Source organism: Manacus vitellinus, unplaced genomic scaffold (genome assembly GCF_001715985.3).
Source record: "Manacus vitellinus isolate BGI_N305 unplaced genomic scaffold, ASM171598v3 scaffold_2_pilon, whole genome shotgun sequence".
NCBI classification, from domain to species: domain Eukaryota; kingdom Metazoa; phylum Chordata; class Aves; order Passeriformes; family Pipridae; genus Manacus; species Manacus vitellinus.
The window spans coordinates 11,652,482-11,671,673 of record NW_021940208.1 but is presented as its reverse complement, the minus strand read 5'-3'; the positions used below and the strand labels follow the sequence as shown (position 1 = coordinate 11,671,673).

The window sequence follows — 19,192 nt, the reverse complement described above, 5'->3', positions numbered from 1 at the left end:
ACCTCCTTGGTTTAGCAGGAGTCTAGAAATCTAACTTAAATGAGCTGGATAACTTCTAGGTGGTTGAAATTAGGTGAAATCTACCTCAAATTACTAAATAAGTAAAAGTATCAAAGTTTGTTTGTTAAGGTTAAAACCCTTAGGTCAAATTTATTTTTTTTTTAATACAGTTTTTTTGTTCTTTCAAATATTTTGAGCATGTGTCATTTATCCTTGTTAAAGTATCACCCAATCCATTCAGTATGTGTCATATGATGGCACTGTGAGACAAAGATGTCCTCCTACACTAGGGATCAAAGAGAACTTTCCGATGATTTTTTTTCTTTTTTGAGTGTCAGTGGAGAGGAGGCTGGGAAAAATCCTCCACTGCTATGTGGGCTTGTGTGAATGATTAGCTCTTTTTTAAGTGCCTGAACACACGGGTTCATATAGTAATTAAATTCTTACTGTGGAAATTACTATTTAAAGAAAACAATAAAAAGTGTTTTTGATTAAATGCTCCCTCAGAAGTGAAATGCAATGGTTTATTGGTGAGTTAGAAGCAGCTTATGAACAGTAACTTTAATGTTTCTTCATTTGAATTTAGGGGAAAGATATAGGTCTTATTCTTCTTTAGCAACTCTAAATATTCTCATTGACATCATGTAACACTCACACCCACACCCACACCCCCCAGTAAATAAGTTCAGGTCAGATGTTTTCTTACAGATGACCCAAATCCTCTTCTAACTTAGACCCTGCACAGTACCATAGTGAACTGACATGGTGCTCCATGACAGAATTTGGCTCAAAAAACTTTACCCCAATATAAACTTTTCCTTTGATGCTAGAACTAAGGAGCCCCAGAAACTAGTCTGAGTCTTTGTTTTTGATTTTCACGTAATTTAATTTTACCTCATACTGATGATGAAGACTCGCAGGTGCGTAATTTTTCATCATAGGGTATGAAATATAGAATCATGAAATAAAAGGAACCTCTGGAGGTCAGCTAATTCAACCACTATTCGAAGCATGGCTAACTTAGATCATAGTGGAAGAACTTAAGGGAAAGAGAAAAAGAATTTCATCCTTCAAGACTAGAACTTCTTTATGTAGATATGAAATGCTTCATAGCTCCTTTTTCCACATTCAGTAGAAATGATTGTATGCCAAGACAGTAGTACAGGGACGTATGTAATGTGCATCACGTTGGTTATAATTTAATTGTATGTCTTTTACACAAACCACATGATTGCTTTACCCAGTAACTGTTTAAGATAGATTTATTGATCCCAAGGCATTCAATATTTATTAGTTCATTATTTTATTTTTCATTGTCCTTGTAAAATTTGCTGTGTCTTTTGCTTCAGATGGGTTGAATAATTATATGAGTAAGGAATCTAGGAAACTCTCATTAGAAAACAGTTAAATGTTCATTTTTCCAAATGTTTTTCAAATAGGGGGAAAATATATCCTGTAGTTTAGTTCTATAGAACACCTTCTGAAATTCAAGTGATCTAAATTTTTCTCTGAGCAGGTCTGTTCCTTGGCAACAATTCTGTAGTGAGCTATACCGTCATATGTCCCTTTCCAGAAAGACACTGTGATATTTATAAATCTATCTAAGAATACAGATAACCCACACACTAAAGCATATGTCAGGACATAGCTGTCAGTCCTGTTCTTTGAAGGAGCAGAAAGGCACATTGACTCACCAGTGTGTGGCCCTGATTTTAGACCTCTGAACTATGTACAGTCTATTTTACATTAATATATTTCACAAGTAAATGTCCCTGTGTAAGGCATATGTTGAGATTTAGAGATAGCACTGTTGTAGAAGCTGCTAGAAAATACTAGAGCAGAAAACATCTTACAGAATTTGGCACGTTCGGTTTGAAAGGATCTGGCAGTGCATCATGGACTAATAGGTAAGACACTGGAAGAGGTGACTTTTTCCTTTCTAAAGGACATTGCAAGGACAGAAGGGGAAAGGTATATACTGAAACACAGAGTATCACTTAGTATGTTAGGGTAGAAAGTTAGGAGTGCTTTTTTCTGAGAAATACAACTGTACAGATATCCATGTACATTATTAAAACTGACATCAGAAGTCCTGATCCAGGTTCCTATTGTACTTAAATGCTTTGCTGGCTTGGGACATCCGTGTGCCTGGAACTATTTTCATACAGCTACTGCCCTGCACCAGCTCTCAGCTCTTCCACCAGCTCAGCACAAAGCCTTGAGCGGCTGTCAGTCCATCACATTATTGAGGCTTGGAGAGCTCCAGGCTTGCGGAGTGGGGGATCACTTCTGCCTGTGGCAGCTTTCCAGACTGTGTCACCTACTTCCCAGCCTGCCCTTGCTCTTTCATCTGTGTCTGCGTAAGGCAGACAATTCTGTGAAAATGGATTTTGTGTCCTTCTGGGTGCAGTTAACCTGTAAGGCAATCTGAGACTTCTTTTTCTAGCATGGAAGTATGTTTTTCAGAGTGTGAGAACTGTTTATTAAGGTCCTTCTGTCCATGTGTGTGGTGGGAAGAAACAATGTGTGCTGAAATGTTATCATAGTTCATATTTGAGGAGGAACTGTGAAAACAAACACCTTTTCTTTACAAAAAGAATTTCTTTTGGCTCAGGAAATCCCTGAACTAAAAATTGCTGGTTGCAGAGAGAGAATTTTGGAAATCAGCATGTATTTTTGCCCTGTGCTTATCAGAAGACAGCTTACATGTTAACCTTTGGTTTGAATTGGAAAGTCTGCTTACATATTTTGATATCAATTACTCTTCACTGGCAGACAAAAAAGAAAGGTACCCACTAGCTCTTCTTTTTCCTACTCTGCCTTTCAATGCTGTCCACAAGAGACTTTTCAACTCAGAAATCATTCTTCAGTCACACCCTTATGCAATTCATCATGCTGTTGCCTACTAGTCTTTTTTCTCTTCTTCTGAATTAGGCACAGGTCACGCTTTTTAAAATAGATTTGTAATCTCTTAACAAAGACTGCAGATACTTTTACACAACACCGTGTACTTAAGAAGCTTGAGGAATAATTAAAAAACCAGTTAATTTTCCTTTCAGGAATCATTACAGCTTGAATCATTGTTCTGTGGTCTAATTAATAAAGGAAGTATTTTTAAGTCTTGTAATGCAATGTCTCAGTTTTGACTGACTGGAAGTAAGGTTTTTAACGTCTTCTATCGATTATCAACATGCAGACATATATTGGTAAAAAACTTTCAGATTTGAGGAGGTTTTATAAAAGTTCTTGAGTAGACAAGTGCTACTGATCAGATTGTAGAAGGGTGTCTTTCCACTTGCATTTTAATTTTTGCCTTGAAAATTATATGGGGAAATGAGGAGAGGGAAGGAGAATGCATTTTCGATAGGGATTCAAAAAAGTTCAAGATCTTTAAACATAAAGAAAATTCCTCAAATTTTTTATTGTGAGTGCACTAATTAACAGAAAAATCTATTAAGAAATAAACAAGCAATTAGGAAATTTACTTCAGGCATGCCAATGTCTTCCTTTACTGCTATTAAAATATTCTTGCCTCTTAACCGTAAAGTGAGTGTAGATGGACTGCAAATTTTCAGTGTGGCATTTACTCTCATCTAACTTGGAACAGTGATGGAAGAGTGCAGTTTTCACTGTGGTGCCTAAGAAGGCATTCAGGTTATTGAAAGTAATTGAAATGGTGTATCAGATAAAAAAAACCCAAAGCTAAACAAAACAAAAATCCCAGCTTTTTTAGATATAAAAGAGGAAAATCATTATTTGGCAATGAGGAGGTGTAAAGGGGTAACATACAACTCTTCTAAGATTCAGTATATCAGAAAAAAAACAGGAACAGAATGTTCAGTTCAGAAAAAGAACAAATATTTTTGTGTTGTTCATCTCTGTTCCTGTTTGTTGACTTTTCTCTCACAGTCTAGTCTGGACTATCAGCTCTCATTGATACCACTGCTGGCTCATTTCCCTGTTAGATGATGGCCATAGTTTTAGTGCTCCTTATCTTTTAGGCTCCCCAGGGAAGTGGTCACAGCACTAAGCCTAACAGAGTTCAAGAAGTGTTGGATGATACTCTCAGGCACATGATGTGACTCTTGATGATAGTCCTGTGCAGGGCTAAGAGTTGGACTCAGTGATGCTAGTGGGTCCCTTCCAACTCAGCAGATCTGTCATTCTGTGTGATTCCATGGTTCTTTATCACTGTTAAACAAAACCACTATCCTTGCTGTCACTCAGGTATTAGTCATTTCTGCTCTCTGTGCCTTATCCTGTAAGCAATATCCAAATACTGCTACTTCTTCCTTACAAGTTTTGGTAGGTTCTTTTGCTTTCCACATAGCTATGTGTTTCCTCCCATCCTACGCTGATCAATGCACTTTGCTTTTCTTTTGTGACTCTGACATATCAGCTTTTCTCCACCTCACTATTACCACAGTTCTTGCAAAGGTCAGATTTGTTAATCTTTTTTTCTCATTTTTCATTCTAAATCTTTCCAACACACCCAATTCAAGTTGTTCCTCTTTATCTAAAAGATCTCTCACAGGTGTCTTGCTCTTTTTCACACCTGTTCATGTTTCATTCACCATTGTGCCTTCCAGTATTCTGTTCTAGAAATATCTTTTGCCTTGTCACTTCACTGTTCCTTAACTGTTGGGGGACTGTTACTTACTGGTTGTTTTTATTCATGGTTGTCTTCTCTTTGTGATAGTTTCCAAAGAGCTGTATTTCTATTTGTATGCATAATGCCTCTGAACTTTCAATTTCAGTTACATGCTGCCTTTTTATCATTAGCCAAATCCTTTTATCACTAGCTCAATAATTAGCGACATATAAAGGAGCAGTTGGTACAAATGAAAAGCATGAATTTTATTAAAAATGCTCAATTTAAGTATAACATAATTTATATATATATATATAAAATGTATACTACACATACATTAAAAGGAATAAAGTTATTACAGACAAATAATGCATCCTGGTGTTGTCACCTAAATATGCTATTACTAATCTTTAATGGTAAATGTCCTGGGAAAGCACTGGTAAGGGCTGCATGTTCGATATTGCTTGGGATCTATAACTATACACGTATAACTGTTATTATTGTTGTAAGTTATATACTCCAGGCAGATTTTCTTTTCCTACAAAGGTAATGTGAAAGGCTGATGTGCCTCAATAAGTGTCTTGTTGCTAATAGTTTGATCGCACATTTTCTTCCTTTGTAAAAAAGAGCCTTAAACTGTTAACACAACACTTATCAACTCAATGAGGAAAAAGACAGAACAATGCATCTGCAGACAAAATCAAACCTGGAAAAGAAAATTTTATGAAAACATATTTTGCTAAAAAGTAGTATATGACCAATATAATGGTTATTCTCAGTATAAAGAATACTTCACAGCAGTAGCATCAGTGTTGCAGGCTCTTTTCTTATAGAGAACCATATAATGAAGCAGAAGTGGAGTTTTATTTTAAGCCACTCTTGGTGTAATTTTGTCTTGTATCAGGCAGTTATCTCTATGGTTTGATGAGAAAATGTATGTGAACTGTCTTGCACCCAATGAAAACGTCAGGTTCTGGCACTCTCATCAGTTGCTCTGTGTAGTTTAACCTGTGTTTGTGAGAATATCTACCTTCTTTATTGTACGAACATGTTTTTTAAAAATCTCTGAAGATACTATAGAAGACAAAATGTTATGTACTCACTCAAACCAAGAGTTTTTAAAATCTCTTTAGAAACACATTATATTACATAAAAAGCTGTTTCCTTTCTTTTTCTCATCCCTTCTGAAATTCAAGCAGTTCACAGAAGATCTAACCTGGGTATTCCTGAGGGAAATTTTGAATGTCCATGTATTTGTGTTCCCCGACGCAGTTTTTCCATGAAAGTTGGCATAGGTTTAGCTTCATTTACCTAACTTTGCAAAGGAAAATGTTTTATATTGAGTGATGTATCAGTTTGAATTTTTTTCAGCAAGTCTGATTGTGTAATATCTGGTTTCCTTGGCACTTTCAGAGCAGAAAAGTGATAACCACAAAGGCCATTTATTTTCCCAGTGTCTTTTTGAAACAATCATGAGAAAAGATCTTGGAAGTATTTACTGTGTGAGTAGGGTTTGTGTTCTTCAAGAGTGACTAAAGTTTTGCTACTGAGAATTTGAAAATCCTGATGGACTTGGAAACCCTTTGGAAGTCCTCTGTCACTGAAGCACTGAACGATAAAAAACTAAGTGGCCATGTAAAGGGAAACACTTTGAGAATGAAAGTAAAAAAAACAACCAAAACCAACTTTAGCTTTCACCGCATATACTGCAAAAGTAAATTTTATTTTTTAGTACATGTTTTGCTGTCCAATTTTCTTTCCACTCTAATGTATACTAAAACAAACCTAGTACTTTTTCATAGTTTTAATATGGCCTTCACATGTGTTTGAGTGTGCCCTAGAAGAAGTCACAGCAAGTGGTTTATTTGTGATTTTTAAATAAATGTGCAGAGTAGCAGTGGAACAAATAGGTATTAGCTCTGTTCTTAAAATTGTGTGCAAAATAACTAATCTGTCTGCCATCTCACAGGAAAAAGGCATTGTAAACAGGTTCTTTATTATTTATTGAAAGTTGAGAGCATACTTGTGTTATGTGAGCAAGACTTTCTGCTGAGGTGTCCTGGTTTGAGACCCCTAAAATTTAATTCTTGAGTTCAAGCCCCCCTCCTACATCTCAACCCAATGTGAGACAGGTTTTCCAGACACTACACAAGACTCAATATGGGGGAAAGGGAATTATATTACAATCGCTGTACAAATAAATATTACAATACATCATATACATAATCTTAACTATCTCTCCTATCATAAATCAGTATTTACAATGGATCAACCTCTTCTCCCTCCAATAAAAGTCCAGAAGGGAAAAGGAAAGATCCTTTCCACTCTCAGGGCAGCAGCCTCTCTTCCATGCAGCAGCTGTGGTTGGATTGTTGTAGCTGGATCTCTTTCCAGTACACACAAGAGGTCTCCTCTCCCCCTCTCAGCCCTTTGGCTCCAATCAAAGGTCTCTCTCTCTTCCGTGGACTGCGGTAACCAGGACAAAGGTTCGCCTCACCACATCATATCACGAAGTGCGGGGGTCTTCGTGACAGTCCCTTTCCTCAGGGGATTCACCCCTGGGTCAGAACGTCTCAGACAGCTTTCAGTTGAAAAACCTTTGCCTCAAGAGTTCTACCAGAGCTCCGGTGCTCTGTCTCATAACTGTCAGCTTGGCAGCAGCAGCAGCAGGGGGGGACAAGGTCACCCTCTCTGCATTCCGTCTGGCCGTCCCGGTCCAGCTCTGCGACGTCTTGAGCTTCTTAACTCCTCTCTCTGGTGCATGCTGCACTCCAAGACTCCTCTCAAATAGGAGTCCATCTCCTCCTCCTCTCTAGGAGGTCTCAGAGGGGTTTGGGGGGTTTGTTTCAGTTTTTACCCCAAATTCTCTCTCTCTTTAGAGCTCAGTCCTGCTCTGTTTCTCTCTGTTAGAGATCTCTGTGTCTTCCTGCTTGGCCACAGGCCATCTCTGCTGCATCTTATCTCTTTCTGGCTCTCTGCCACGGTCTCTCCGTTCACTGCTTGCTCTGCCGCCGCTTTTCAGTATCTCCTGCTGCCCACTCACAGTGGAGAAAAACTCCTTCAGCTTTCTAGCTACAAATACTTGGCCCAGTCTAACACTGTTCCAAGCTCCTGCAGCCCCCCAACCGGGCTCCGGGCCCCTTCTCCTCATGGCCTTACAACATGGCCACCTCTCTCCAACAACTACAACATCCTTCTTTTCTGGTCTGCTTGTGATATGTTTATATTTTGCAGGAGCACTCATTGGCTCAACCCCAAGGGACACCACCCCCTCAGGGGTTACTATGTTTTTTAATTCCAGGGGGAAAACTTTTTTTTCCCCCACCACATGAGGGCAAGTACTGACCTCACATATATTGAGAAGGGCTGTTTGCTCATTTACCATAGTAAAGGTTTGAAAGTTCAGTTAAATCAAATGCTGCTTATTCACAGCCTTAAAAAAAAAAAAAAAGGGAAGATAGAAAGAAAAAGAAGGAAAAAAACCCCACCGAACAACCTAGTCTGTAATTAACAACATTATGATGAAGATTGAAGGTTTTATGTTGCCTGTGAGAATGTTGTAAGTAGTATCACATTGAATGCAGAACACGTTCTTAGTTTATGCATGGGCTTAGTGTATAGAGATATTATTAGCTTAGTGTATAGCAGATATAATTGTATATCCATTGTCTGTGACATATAAGAGAGGAACAAAATTAAAAATGCTTAGCTGTATGGTAAAAGTCTTGGCCACATGGGAAGAAACATAGTGAAATAATGTGGGGTCCTACATGTTCGTAGAACTTCACTAACACCAATGTTATAAAATGCTGGTATTTTGTTCACATTAAAAAGGGGTAACTAATTCATACCCCATCAGACTCTCTGTTTTAGTAGCTGTTATTTATTTTCTTCACATTATGTGTTTTACAGCAATCCAGTTGCTGTGAGCAAGAGTATCCTCAGAAGATAGAAATATCTTCTTTTCATTTTTTTAACATTATAAAGTTAACAAGAGAAAAAGACCCTTCTATCTGTAAAAAATATTTTCTTAGCAAACACAATTGGTAGCTAAAATGGATGCAGAATAAATCTCTGTTTATTCACTCTGAAAGAAACTTGGATGGTGACTCTGGGCTTTACAGATCAATGTAATTACCATATCTCAGACAGTTGCAGGGGATGATTACTAGAATAATCACACGGGGGTTTTTAGTTTGCTGGGGATTTATTCCTTCTTATTTTGAGGAGGATACAATTACTTTAAAAATCATCGATGCCTCAATCTTTAGCATTCTCACCATTGCAATATCTGTCTGATGAAGTGAGAAAGACCTTAGACCTTGAAGAGTTTGGAAGAAAAATACGAAGATAAAAGTACCTTATTCGTTCACTCCATTTTACTACTCTTTCTGCCAGTTTGAGAAAAATTGGGTCTTACTTTAAAGCCTGTGTTAGAAGTGGTGGTGAAAATAACCCTCAGTAATGTTTTATTTGTGTAATTAGATGTCTGATATTGCAGTAACTCTGGATGATCCCATCCTGTTCTGTTCACGATTCCTGTTTTGGCTGTCATAGTCTCCAGCAAATGCGCACAGAAGAAAATAATTTTAGTAAAAAGATAACCATGTTTTCGTTCTTTTTTCTTTTAACTGCATCTGATTTAAGGTAGAGGAATAGAAGAATCTGTTTTCTTCCACTTCACTCTTTCTTCTTTGGTTTATTATTAATTTTAAGCGTTACTGTTACTGGCTTATAAATAAGTGCTAATGACATAACTGTGGGCGGTACAGGAGAAGCAGACTGACATGGATCTCCTGTTTTTTCCAGATGAGGATAGGCATTCACTCAGGTTCAGTGCTGGCCGGTGTTGTTGGCGTAAGAATGCCACGCTATTGCCTCTTTGGGAACAATGTCACCCTTGCAAGCAAGTTCGAGTCAGGAAGTCACCCACGCCGCATCAATGTCAGTCCCACCACGTACCAGTAAGTCCTCTTAGCCTTTTCATAATCTGTCTTTCAACCTGTTTTGAGTTTGATCTTGTTACATGCTGTGTCCTCAACACATGAACTTCAACAGAAAGTCATCAAGGCACCAGGACAACTGGAAAGAGGTGTTACATGGGGATGTTCGTCTTTCTTTTGCAGGTTTGCATCAGAACGTGCAGAGAAGTCAGGCAGAGGAGACAAGGAGGCACAACAGAACAGCTAGCCATTTCTGCCTAAAATAGCATGTAACAGAAAAAGTGGGAGATATTTCCCAAAGCATGATAGTTTTGTGCACTATTACAGCTTTTGGCTAAGGATTTGAGTTCCACCCACTAAACACAGTTCATGAAAGTAAGGATATTCCCATTGGCTCTGAAGAAAGTCTCTAATTTTGCCAGTAAGGCCAAGCTTTCAAAGAATTTTTATGCTTTCTTGAAGACAAAATTTCCTATTTAGTACTTTATAGAGACATATTCTTAACGTAGGAAAAAAGATTGAAAATGGTAAAGCATTATCCCTATTTCTTTGAAAAAATTATGCAAATAGAGAGAAGGCTTGATTAAATCTGGTTATGAGGAACAGCTCCTAAAATAAAGTGTTCCTTATTGTTCAAATTTGACAGTTTGATTATTAGAGTTTCTACTGATTGGACTACAGCTGATGTACTCACTTTTTTTTGGCAGGAGATCTCAATCTTGCTCTTTTTCAGTGTTTTATATCCAAAGTAATTTTCTGAAGTAAGGTTTTGCTCAGGTTTTGAAACTGTGTGGTAAATCTGTATACAGTTGTTGAAACAATATTGCTTTTCTTTAGTTTTTTTCCTATTCAGAACTTTGAATATCAATTTTTTCCTATACTTATCTACGTAAATAAAAATTTCAAATGGGATTTCTTCCTCCAGAATTGAAGTGTCTAGTGTGCTAAAATATGAATCAGTCAGAAACTAAAGTTAAAAGTAATAAAACTAGTGCATAAAATGGCATTCTTCTGAAGATCCCATTCACTTGAGATCAGATTTTGAGAATGGAGCAAGTGTAGCAAATTGAACAAGAGGCAGAATAACTGAATAGGCTTTCTATCATAAAGTGAACAGACATAGATTGATAGAGTTGTCTGGTAACATGCAAGAGAAAGACCCAATCTACTATTGTTTATAGAAAATGTTTTCATTTAAATAAAAATAAATTCAATAAATATAGAGGAAATTTCTGTTTGCAACTTGGTGTCATTTGAAAAGAAATTGTCCTTGGGACCTTTCAGATAGCGTTCTACTGCTTTTGGTTCTGGTCTTCCCCTGTGGGATAGGAGAAACCCTGTAAAACATTGTTTGAATAATCAGCATGAGATTGTTCACCAGGTGGGTGCCGGTTATAAAAGTTACAAAGTAGCAGGGCCTTTGGTGTTAATTTTACGCAAATGAAGGTATGTGTTCTGGCAAAAAGCAACCAAGGCCCTATGACAGGGACCTGAACTTTCCTTGAACAGGATCAGTTCTTAAAAAGGAATGTTCTCCAACCTGAGGTGGTCTTCAAGTTATTCTGAAAGTGCAGTGCATACTTTTTCAGAAGAGATCGTAGTACTTCACAAATGTGGTTCAGGGGGGTGATTTCACTCAAGGCTATGGGTGTTGCTTGCTCATATTTCTGTCCCTGAGAGAAGAAATTGGTGAGTTAGGCAGTTTTGTGGAAATATAACAAATGTACATTTGGGGAACTAACGATCACAAAACTCCCTTTTTTCATGCTGGAACCAGAGTCACTTTCAGTGTACGAATGCCAGTTCTGTAGAGTTTGGTTATGAGTGATATGGCACCTCCTCTGTGACACACAGATTTGTGGTCACTGTTGAGCAACCTGATCTAGTTGATGTCCCAGCTCATTGCTGGGGCATTGGACTAGATGGCCTTTAAAGGTCCCTTCCAACCCAAACTATTCTATGACTCCATGGTTGCTTTTTTTTTTTCATCACATAAAAAATTTGTTCTGAAATCTAGTTTGTGGGCTTCTATATGGAGTTTTTTAGAAATCTGTGCTTTTATGCTGCCCTTTATCTGACTCCTAGTGCATTGTAGCACAGAGAAGATGGATTCTGTCACCTCTACCTGGCTACCATTGGTCATACTGTACCATAGCAAGTCAAATGTGGGTAACCTGGGTTTGGAGAGCATTCTTACTAGGTCTTAGATAGCATAATATGAGTCAGATTTTCTCACCTTGTGTTTCTTCCAGGTTGTGTCAAAAAAAGGGCTATGGGTTTTTTTCACTTCCCTTTAATCCTAGAAATCCAGTAGGAATATGACCATTTGTTTCATGATGGCCAAATTTTCACCTCATATGACTATTATGTCTATGCTTATCTTCCAGAAAGTTACAAATTTAGACTGTCGCTTCTAAAAGAGAAGACAATAGAAAAGTAATTGGCATTGTAATAATGCTGTAACATAAAATTGCAAAACAAAACACAGCAAAATATGGAATTATTGGTATTTATCTGCATTTTTTGTACTCTGGAAACAATCTGCTGTTATGTGCTGAACAAAGTCAGTGCTTGATTCAGAGAACTTTAAGTGCAAACAATAAACTAAACACATGATTACAGGTAAAGGAAGAAAAAATGCCAAAAAATGTGTTTGAATAAGAGGCAGTTATCGTTCAAGGTAAATGGCTAAAAGTAGTGATGATCAGGCTAGGAGCAATTTTATATTACAGGCTTCAGGGATTACATGAGAAGATAAAATGAATGTGCATGTGGCAACTTGAAAGGGCTATTTCAAACCATACCTTCAGGCATGGTTGAAAGCTTGAAAACAGACAGGGAAGAAGTAAAAAAATGACACTGCTGACACAGCAGCCAGGAGAGACTGCAATTACAAAATACTCTAAGGAGCAGAATTATTCGGAGCTGCCGAAAGTGATCTAGGAGGTTTGAACGTAATATCCTGGTATTGTCCAAATAAACAAGTAGTGATCTGATACATCTTTATATTACTTTTCTTGAATATAATTTACATGAGTACACTGTACACAAATAAAGTGATTCATCACAAACTGAAATGCCTTTATATTTGACTTTGTATTCTATTAAATGCTTATATTTATTATACTATGCTGCTGTGTACTCAGTTAATATTTCTATTATCTAGGAAGCAATGTTTTCCACAGTACATAATTCTGCAATCAGTATGAAAATAGTAGAATTTTCGATTAAATGAAACTACTGGCATACAAGTTTTGTGCTTATAAAGTATGCAGATACTAGAAACTTGTCCAATACTTGTCAGCTTTTGTTTTACAGTAAAGTTTATGCATCATAAAGCGTCATTAGCATTCAAATAATAATCACACTTCGGAATACCTATTATTGATTTCAGACACTTCTCTGCAAGCCTGTAATCTGCCTAAGTAAGAATCATAGTCTAAAATTATAAATACAAGATGTGATATTTGTTGCCTAGCAGCAACACTGAACCTGGGGCAGCCTCACTCCAGTTACACCTGCCTGGGCAGAGCTCTGCAATATGTGAAACAGCACCTTTTAAAAAGGCGGACTTAGAATCTATTGAATCTGAAACCTCACTTCTGTTTGAAATACCTTGTTCTCTAAACTCAGACAGGTCTTTTGACAGAAGGATCACAGAGCCCTGTTTGCTTTGAATCACTGAGCACTGTGAAATGAAATCACTGAAACAGCACTGGTAAAACTTCCAGTGGAACATGTGGAAGCTGGAGAGGAAGTAGAAGATCTCAAACTGGTCTCTGTTTAAACATGTGGACAGGAAGGAATAGGAAAAGAATCAGCTGAGGGTTTATTTAATTCATCCACTTTATCCTGAATTGAATAGAATTACCCTATTTTCCATATTCAGGAAGGAAGCACAATAAGATTTATAAAACTATTGAGCACAGAAGAGAGATTAAATATTTTTTAATTATTTGTTTCAGTCTTGAATAATTATTTTTATGGGATATTAATATAATATACCAACATTCATTTTTTTTTCTAGTTGTGTTGCAATGTAATGTCTTGAGATTTCTAAAGCAGTTATGAAAAGCAGGTAAACACAATTGTTGCTATTTATCAAGTTTAAAAAGAAATTATTTTTCTTCCTGATCTTTCTACCTCTGGTCTTTTCCATCATGCATTTCCCTTGTGGAGAATGTGCTTCTGAAATTAAGTGTTGCATACAGATACTTTCCATTATCATATGCTGGGTGATACATCTGGGATCTGAGCTTAGGCAAAGTTGAACAGCCTGCATCCCATATCTTTATCTTGATTTAGGAGAGAGAGCAACCCAAGTGTACCTCCCTATTCAGCTGGGTGAGGTCACTGTGTGTTCACTTGCCTAAATTACTTCTCAGCCTTTAAAATTGATTAAACCCTGCAGAATTTATATGTTTTTAATAGTTATTTCACAGAAAGTTGTATGAAAGAAGTTTTAGGTAATTAGAGAAGTAATTCTATAAACTCCTTATAGATTTTTTCTAATCATATTCTTTTTCTTACAGCTTATGTCTATATATATAATACTTTTCCTACAGGTTATATCTATATCTACATCTATATTTTTCTGCCTCGTATGGACAAACCAATGGGTTTGCTCTCTAGGAAGGCAGTGCATAGTTTCCTTTGCTGTAGTGTGTTTTATTTATTTTAGAAATATTGTTCAAATTTGATCTATACAGACTCTGATTCAGATTCAGTCTTTTCAGATTATTTTGGAGCATTCTTTAAAAAACTGTTTTTATGTTGTTCAGTTAACTGTGTATGCTTTCAAGAAATGTTGAGGGGAAGACAATTTAGTTATGGACAGAACTGGTACACACCTTATACATGGACAGAAAAAATTATTGTTAGTCTAATTACAGTATTAAAAGTGTAGACAAAATGTGCTGGTTTATTCTTGGGTTTCTGTTCCCAGTGTCATCTGCTTCCATGAGGCTGCACTCCCCCGTAGTGGGTGTGATTATGGTCCTGGGGCCTCTGCTGCTCAGCCATGCTTGTGCTTGTATTTTTATTCAAGGTCCATAGGCAATTCACTCCACACAGAATAATCTGTGTGTGAGATCACTGTTCATTAGTTAACAGTGTATGTTACACCGCAGTTTCACTCAGCTAATGTAAAGCTAAAACATGTTAAGGCAATAGTCATCTGACAGGTACACAACTGCTAAAACTACAAAAAGCTCAAGCCTAGACAAATCCAGGCAAGTCCTGAGGCCAACACTGTTACATCAATGCAAAGCCTGAGGCCTTTTCCTAGTGATGGCGCAATCCTGTGCACTGAGCCTTTTTCTCTAATGTCCCAAACAGAAGGCAGAGACCCAGTATTCTTTCTGCTTAGGTGGGTGAGAAACAAAAGTATTAAAGATCAGAGACAGACACTCACCATGCTGAGCTACATGGAGTATACAATATGTTCCATTAAAAACCATGGCTAGTCTTTGATAACACCAATACATAAACTTCCGTAGCTAAAAAAGTAACAAATACAATGTGCAATTACTTAGACAGAGACATAGTTAGGGGTTTTTTTCTAGTCTCCTGGTCTTTCTAGCATGCATAGAAACTGAGGGAGAAATTCAAACTCACCAAAGTTTAAAACCAAGTGCACTGATTTTTGGCATTACAATAGCAATTCTGTATCAGGGACAGGACAATCCTACTTGTGGGTATAGACTAGGGAATGAGAGGCTGGAAGGCAATACCACGGAAAGGGCTATGGGATTCCTGATGGATGGCAAGTTGAATAGGAGTGAGCAGTGCCCTGGCAGCCAGGAGGGCCAACCACGTCCTGGAAAGCATCAGGCAAAGTATCGCCAGCCAGTCAAGGGAGGGGATTGTCCTGCTCTGCTCTGCCCTGGTGCAGCCTCACCTTGAATATTGTGTGCAGTTTTGGGAACCACCGTATAAAAGACATTAAGCCATTAGAAAGTGTCCAAAGGAGGGATACGAGGATTGTGAAGGATCTGGAGGGGAAGCTTTATGAGGAGTGGCTGAGGCTGTTCTACCTGGAGAAGAGGAGACTGAGAGGAGACTACCACTTCCTCGTGAGTGGAAGAGGAGGGGCAGACACTGATCTCTTCTCTCTGGTGAACAGTGACAGGACCCGAGGGTTGTGTCAGGTGAGGCTTAGGTTAGAATTAGGGAAAGGTTCTTCACCTGGAGCGTGACTGGGTGCTGGAAGAAGCTCCCCAGGGAAGTGGTCACAGCACCAAGCCTGACAGAGTTCAAGAAGCATTTGGATGACAGTCTATGGCACATGGTGTGACTCTTGGGGTGTCCTGCACAGGGCCAGGAGTTGGACTTGATGATCCTTGTGGGTCCCTTCCAACTCAGTATATTCTATGATTCTGTAGTTTTCTGAATATAGGAACTCACTGATGAAGATGAGACTTTTTCTTGCCAAAATATTTTGAAATATTACCCTGTGATTTTTTCTATGAAAAAAAAGAGCTACAACTTTTAAAAACTTCTTCAAGGTTCCTACTAAGTATGATCCCATTCTCACACAGACCTTCTGACCTTTTTAAAATTGAGGAATTGAAAATAAATTTAAAAAGGGGTAATTCTCAGATACTCTTTTTGTCTGAAAGCAATAGCACTTCCACCAAGGAAGGGATAGAACAAGGATTTAGACAGTTTTAGAAGATATCAGGTTAGGAGAGGATAAAGTCAAAGTTAATCAGCTGGAAATCAGTGTTTAAGAAATTCTTCCTCCCGTGAATCATCAACAAAGAAGATAAGCTGAGAGCAAACCTTTCAGACAATTTATAGGAATGCTTGAGTACCCTGACCCTCACTGAATTGTAAATTGTATATCCAACCACTTGAGTGAATATGGGACAGTCTGGGGACATTTTTGGTAGAGTTTAAGCTGGAACATAATTTCTTGAAGGTGAAGGATAAGACTGTGCACTTAGGGTAGACTGTGCTTTAAGACTTTCACAACAGGCAGTCCATCTTCGTCACAAAAAAAGTGCTCTGAGAATGGTCCACAAGGTGAGGAAACCAACCAGAACTGGGTGCCATCACCCAGGAGATGTTCCAGACCAGGTTTTACTCTGGATCTTCCCTTGAGCCAGAGGGAAAGTGTAAAAATGGTTGCATGGAATAATGTGACTTGGTGGTCACCTGGTGTCCAGCCAAGGCCCCCACTCTGTGGCTGGGCCTTGTCCTCACTGAGGATGTGCATTATTCATTCAGCTGCTTGGCAGAAGTATCTTTTGGAGTTCTTTGTACCCATGAAAAGGAAGACAGGAAACTTAGAAATGGCTATGGCTGTCAGCTGCTACTATTTTCTTTTTAACATCAAGAGTGCCCTAAATATGAGAGAAGATTCCTGCAGAAAAATGTTCTCATTGCTATGAATGGAGAATATGCAGATAACTTGTTTCTTTGGTGTATACACAAAGCTGTAAGAAATCAGAGGCAATTTCTGAACCATGATCTCATTCTTAGACTGGGAAACCAAGTTTCAGGACCAACGTATTTAAGGAATTTTAAGAACCTGTTCTTTAAGTGAATGCTAACAAGAAACCATTTTTATCATGATTAAAATCTTTCTAATAGCATTATTCCATGAATCAGAAATGTCATTTTTTTTAAAGAAGTATAAACTCAAGTTTTTAGGATAGAATGTGATCATAAGTAGCTTCCATTAGCATTTGGTAAAGAAGGTTTTATGCCGTGCTTGCTTGAGAGCTGAAATGTTATTCCAATAAAGGTCAACTAGAGAATTTCTGAGGGTGAAAGGCTGAATTGAGCAGTGCATCTAATATAGGGATGTGGAGTCTATCACAAACTACGGTAGTGGAGTAATCTTGAAAGGACTAAATGGTTAGTCATCCATTAGTCCTTGAGCATTTCATTGTAACCAAATTACAATTCAGCAAACAAATGAAAATAAGATTAATAATAAATATCACGCACTTTTGTTCTATGAGGAAAACTGTGTAAAATATCAATTAATCTCAGTGCCAACCCTAACCTGAATCAATGAATATATATATATTACAGTTTTGGACTTGTGTAACTGTCATTAAAATTAGATAATGTTAGGCTCTGAGAAGGAAACGATTGATTTTTAGCAAGGCCAGATGCTCTACAGTGAATAGTCAGTTTGAAGAAGAGTGACTGCAGTGAAAGCTTACAGATTTAGCTCAGAAAGTTCTAAGATTTCAGCCGTTGTGTGCAGAAATAGAGTTTGGGAAGCAGTGAAGAGTTGTTTCAGTGTATTAAGCCTGTAGTTTGGAAGAGATGAAAAGAGAGAAGCCTCTGTAGGGGCTTCTGCAAACATTTGTGTAATTTAGAAAAGATTACATTATTTTGATCATAAAATTGACAATCTGGAAAATAAATTATGACCTTCAAACCACATGCTAACAAAGACCGCCACAGAAGTTCAAAGGCAAAACCATTGTTGGATTTATAACCAAGTGATTATTTAAAAGCTGGAAAGAAAATGCCTTTGTATTTCAATGACCTCACACAGATTGTCTCAACCAAGACCCGTGAAAAGTACTCAATAACGGAAGTGCCATTATATGTGCTGAGAATCCTGGAAAATTCTTCTGGAACAGGATTTATTCATTCATTTACTTCCCAGAAATCAACTTTAACACACACTAAATAAACCACCTATTACAAAATTCACCAAAATTAATAAAGTCCTTCCCAATGATGTTTTTGACCTTCAGTTTGATTGAGAGAAAGAATAAATATCTTGAGAGAGGAAAAGAGGAAGAATGCTTTCATATATCCAACTGTACTCAGAATTTACCTCTGTCTCGAAACTGCTCTTTTCAACGCAGGAAGGGATTGACTACCACTAACTTAATTTACTGGAAACAAAATGTATAGAGTTATTTTCTTTATTTTGCAAGCTAGTTTTAGGGAAGATACTTGATAAAGAAGCCCTAAATTTTCAGATCTAGCCAGACAGAGATTTCTCCACTATGGAGAAGATGACAAATAGCAGAATCACAGAATCATAGAATCAACCGGGTTGGAAAAGACCTCTGAGATCATCAAGTCCAACCCTTGATGCAACACCGCTGTGGTTACTAGACCATGGCACTAAGTGCCACATCCAGTCTCATCTTAAAAACCTCCAGGGACGGCAAATATCCACCACCTCACTGGGCAGCCCATTCCAATGTCTGATTACTCTCTCTATAAAAAATTTCTTCCTAATATCCAACCTAAACCTCCCCTGGCAGAACCTAAGATCGTGCCCTCTTGTCTTACTGGTAGCTGCCTGGGAGAAGAGACTGACACCCATCTGGCTATAACCTCCTTTCAGGGAGTTGTAGAGAGTGATGAGGTCTCCCCTGAGCCTCCTCTTCTCCAGGCTAAACAACCCCGGCTTCCTCAGCCTCTCCTCATAGGACTTGTGCTCCAGTCCCTTCACCAGCCTCATTGTTTTCTGGACCTGCTCCAGCACCTCAATATCCTTCCTGAACTGAAGGGCCCAGAACTGGACACAGCACTCCAGGTGTGGCCTCACCAGCACTGAGTACTGGGAAAGAATCACTTCCCTGGTCCTGCTGGTCACACCATTCCTGATCCAGGCCAGGATGCCATTGGCCTTCTTGGCCACCTGGGCACACTGCTGGCTCATGTTCAGCTTCCT

The 19,192-nt window shown here is 38.1% G+C and overlaps 1 protein-coding gene across 1 annotated transcript in view; it reads left to right on the top strand.

Moving 5' to 3' along the window:
• The window catches only part of GUCY1A2 (guanylate cyclase 1 soluble subunit alpha 2), a 124,115-nt gene that overhangs the window by 102,278 nt on the left and 2,645 nt on the right, over nt 1-19,192 (top strand). Inside the window, exon 7 of the mRNA XM_029960893.1 lies at nt 9,401-9,555. Coding sequence (XP_029816753.1) covers nt 9,401-9,555 — 155 coding nt within the window. The remainder of the gene's footprint in view (nt 1-9,400; nt 9,556-19,192) is intronic.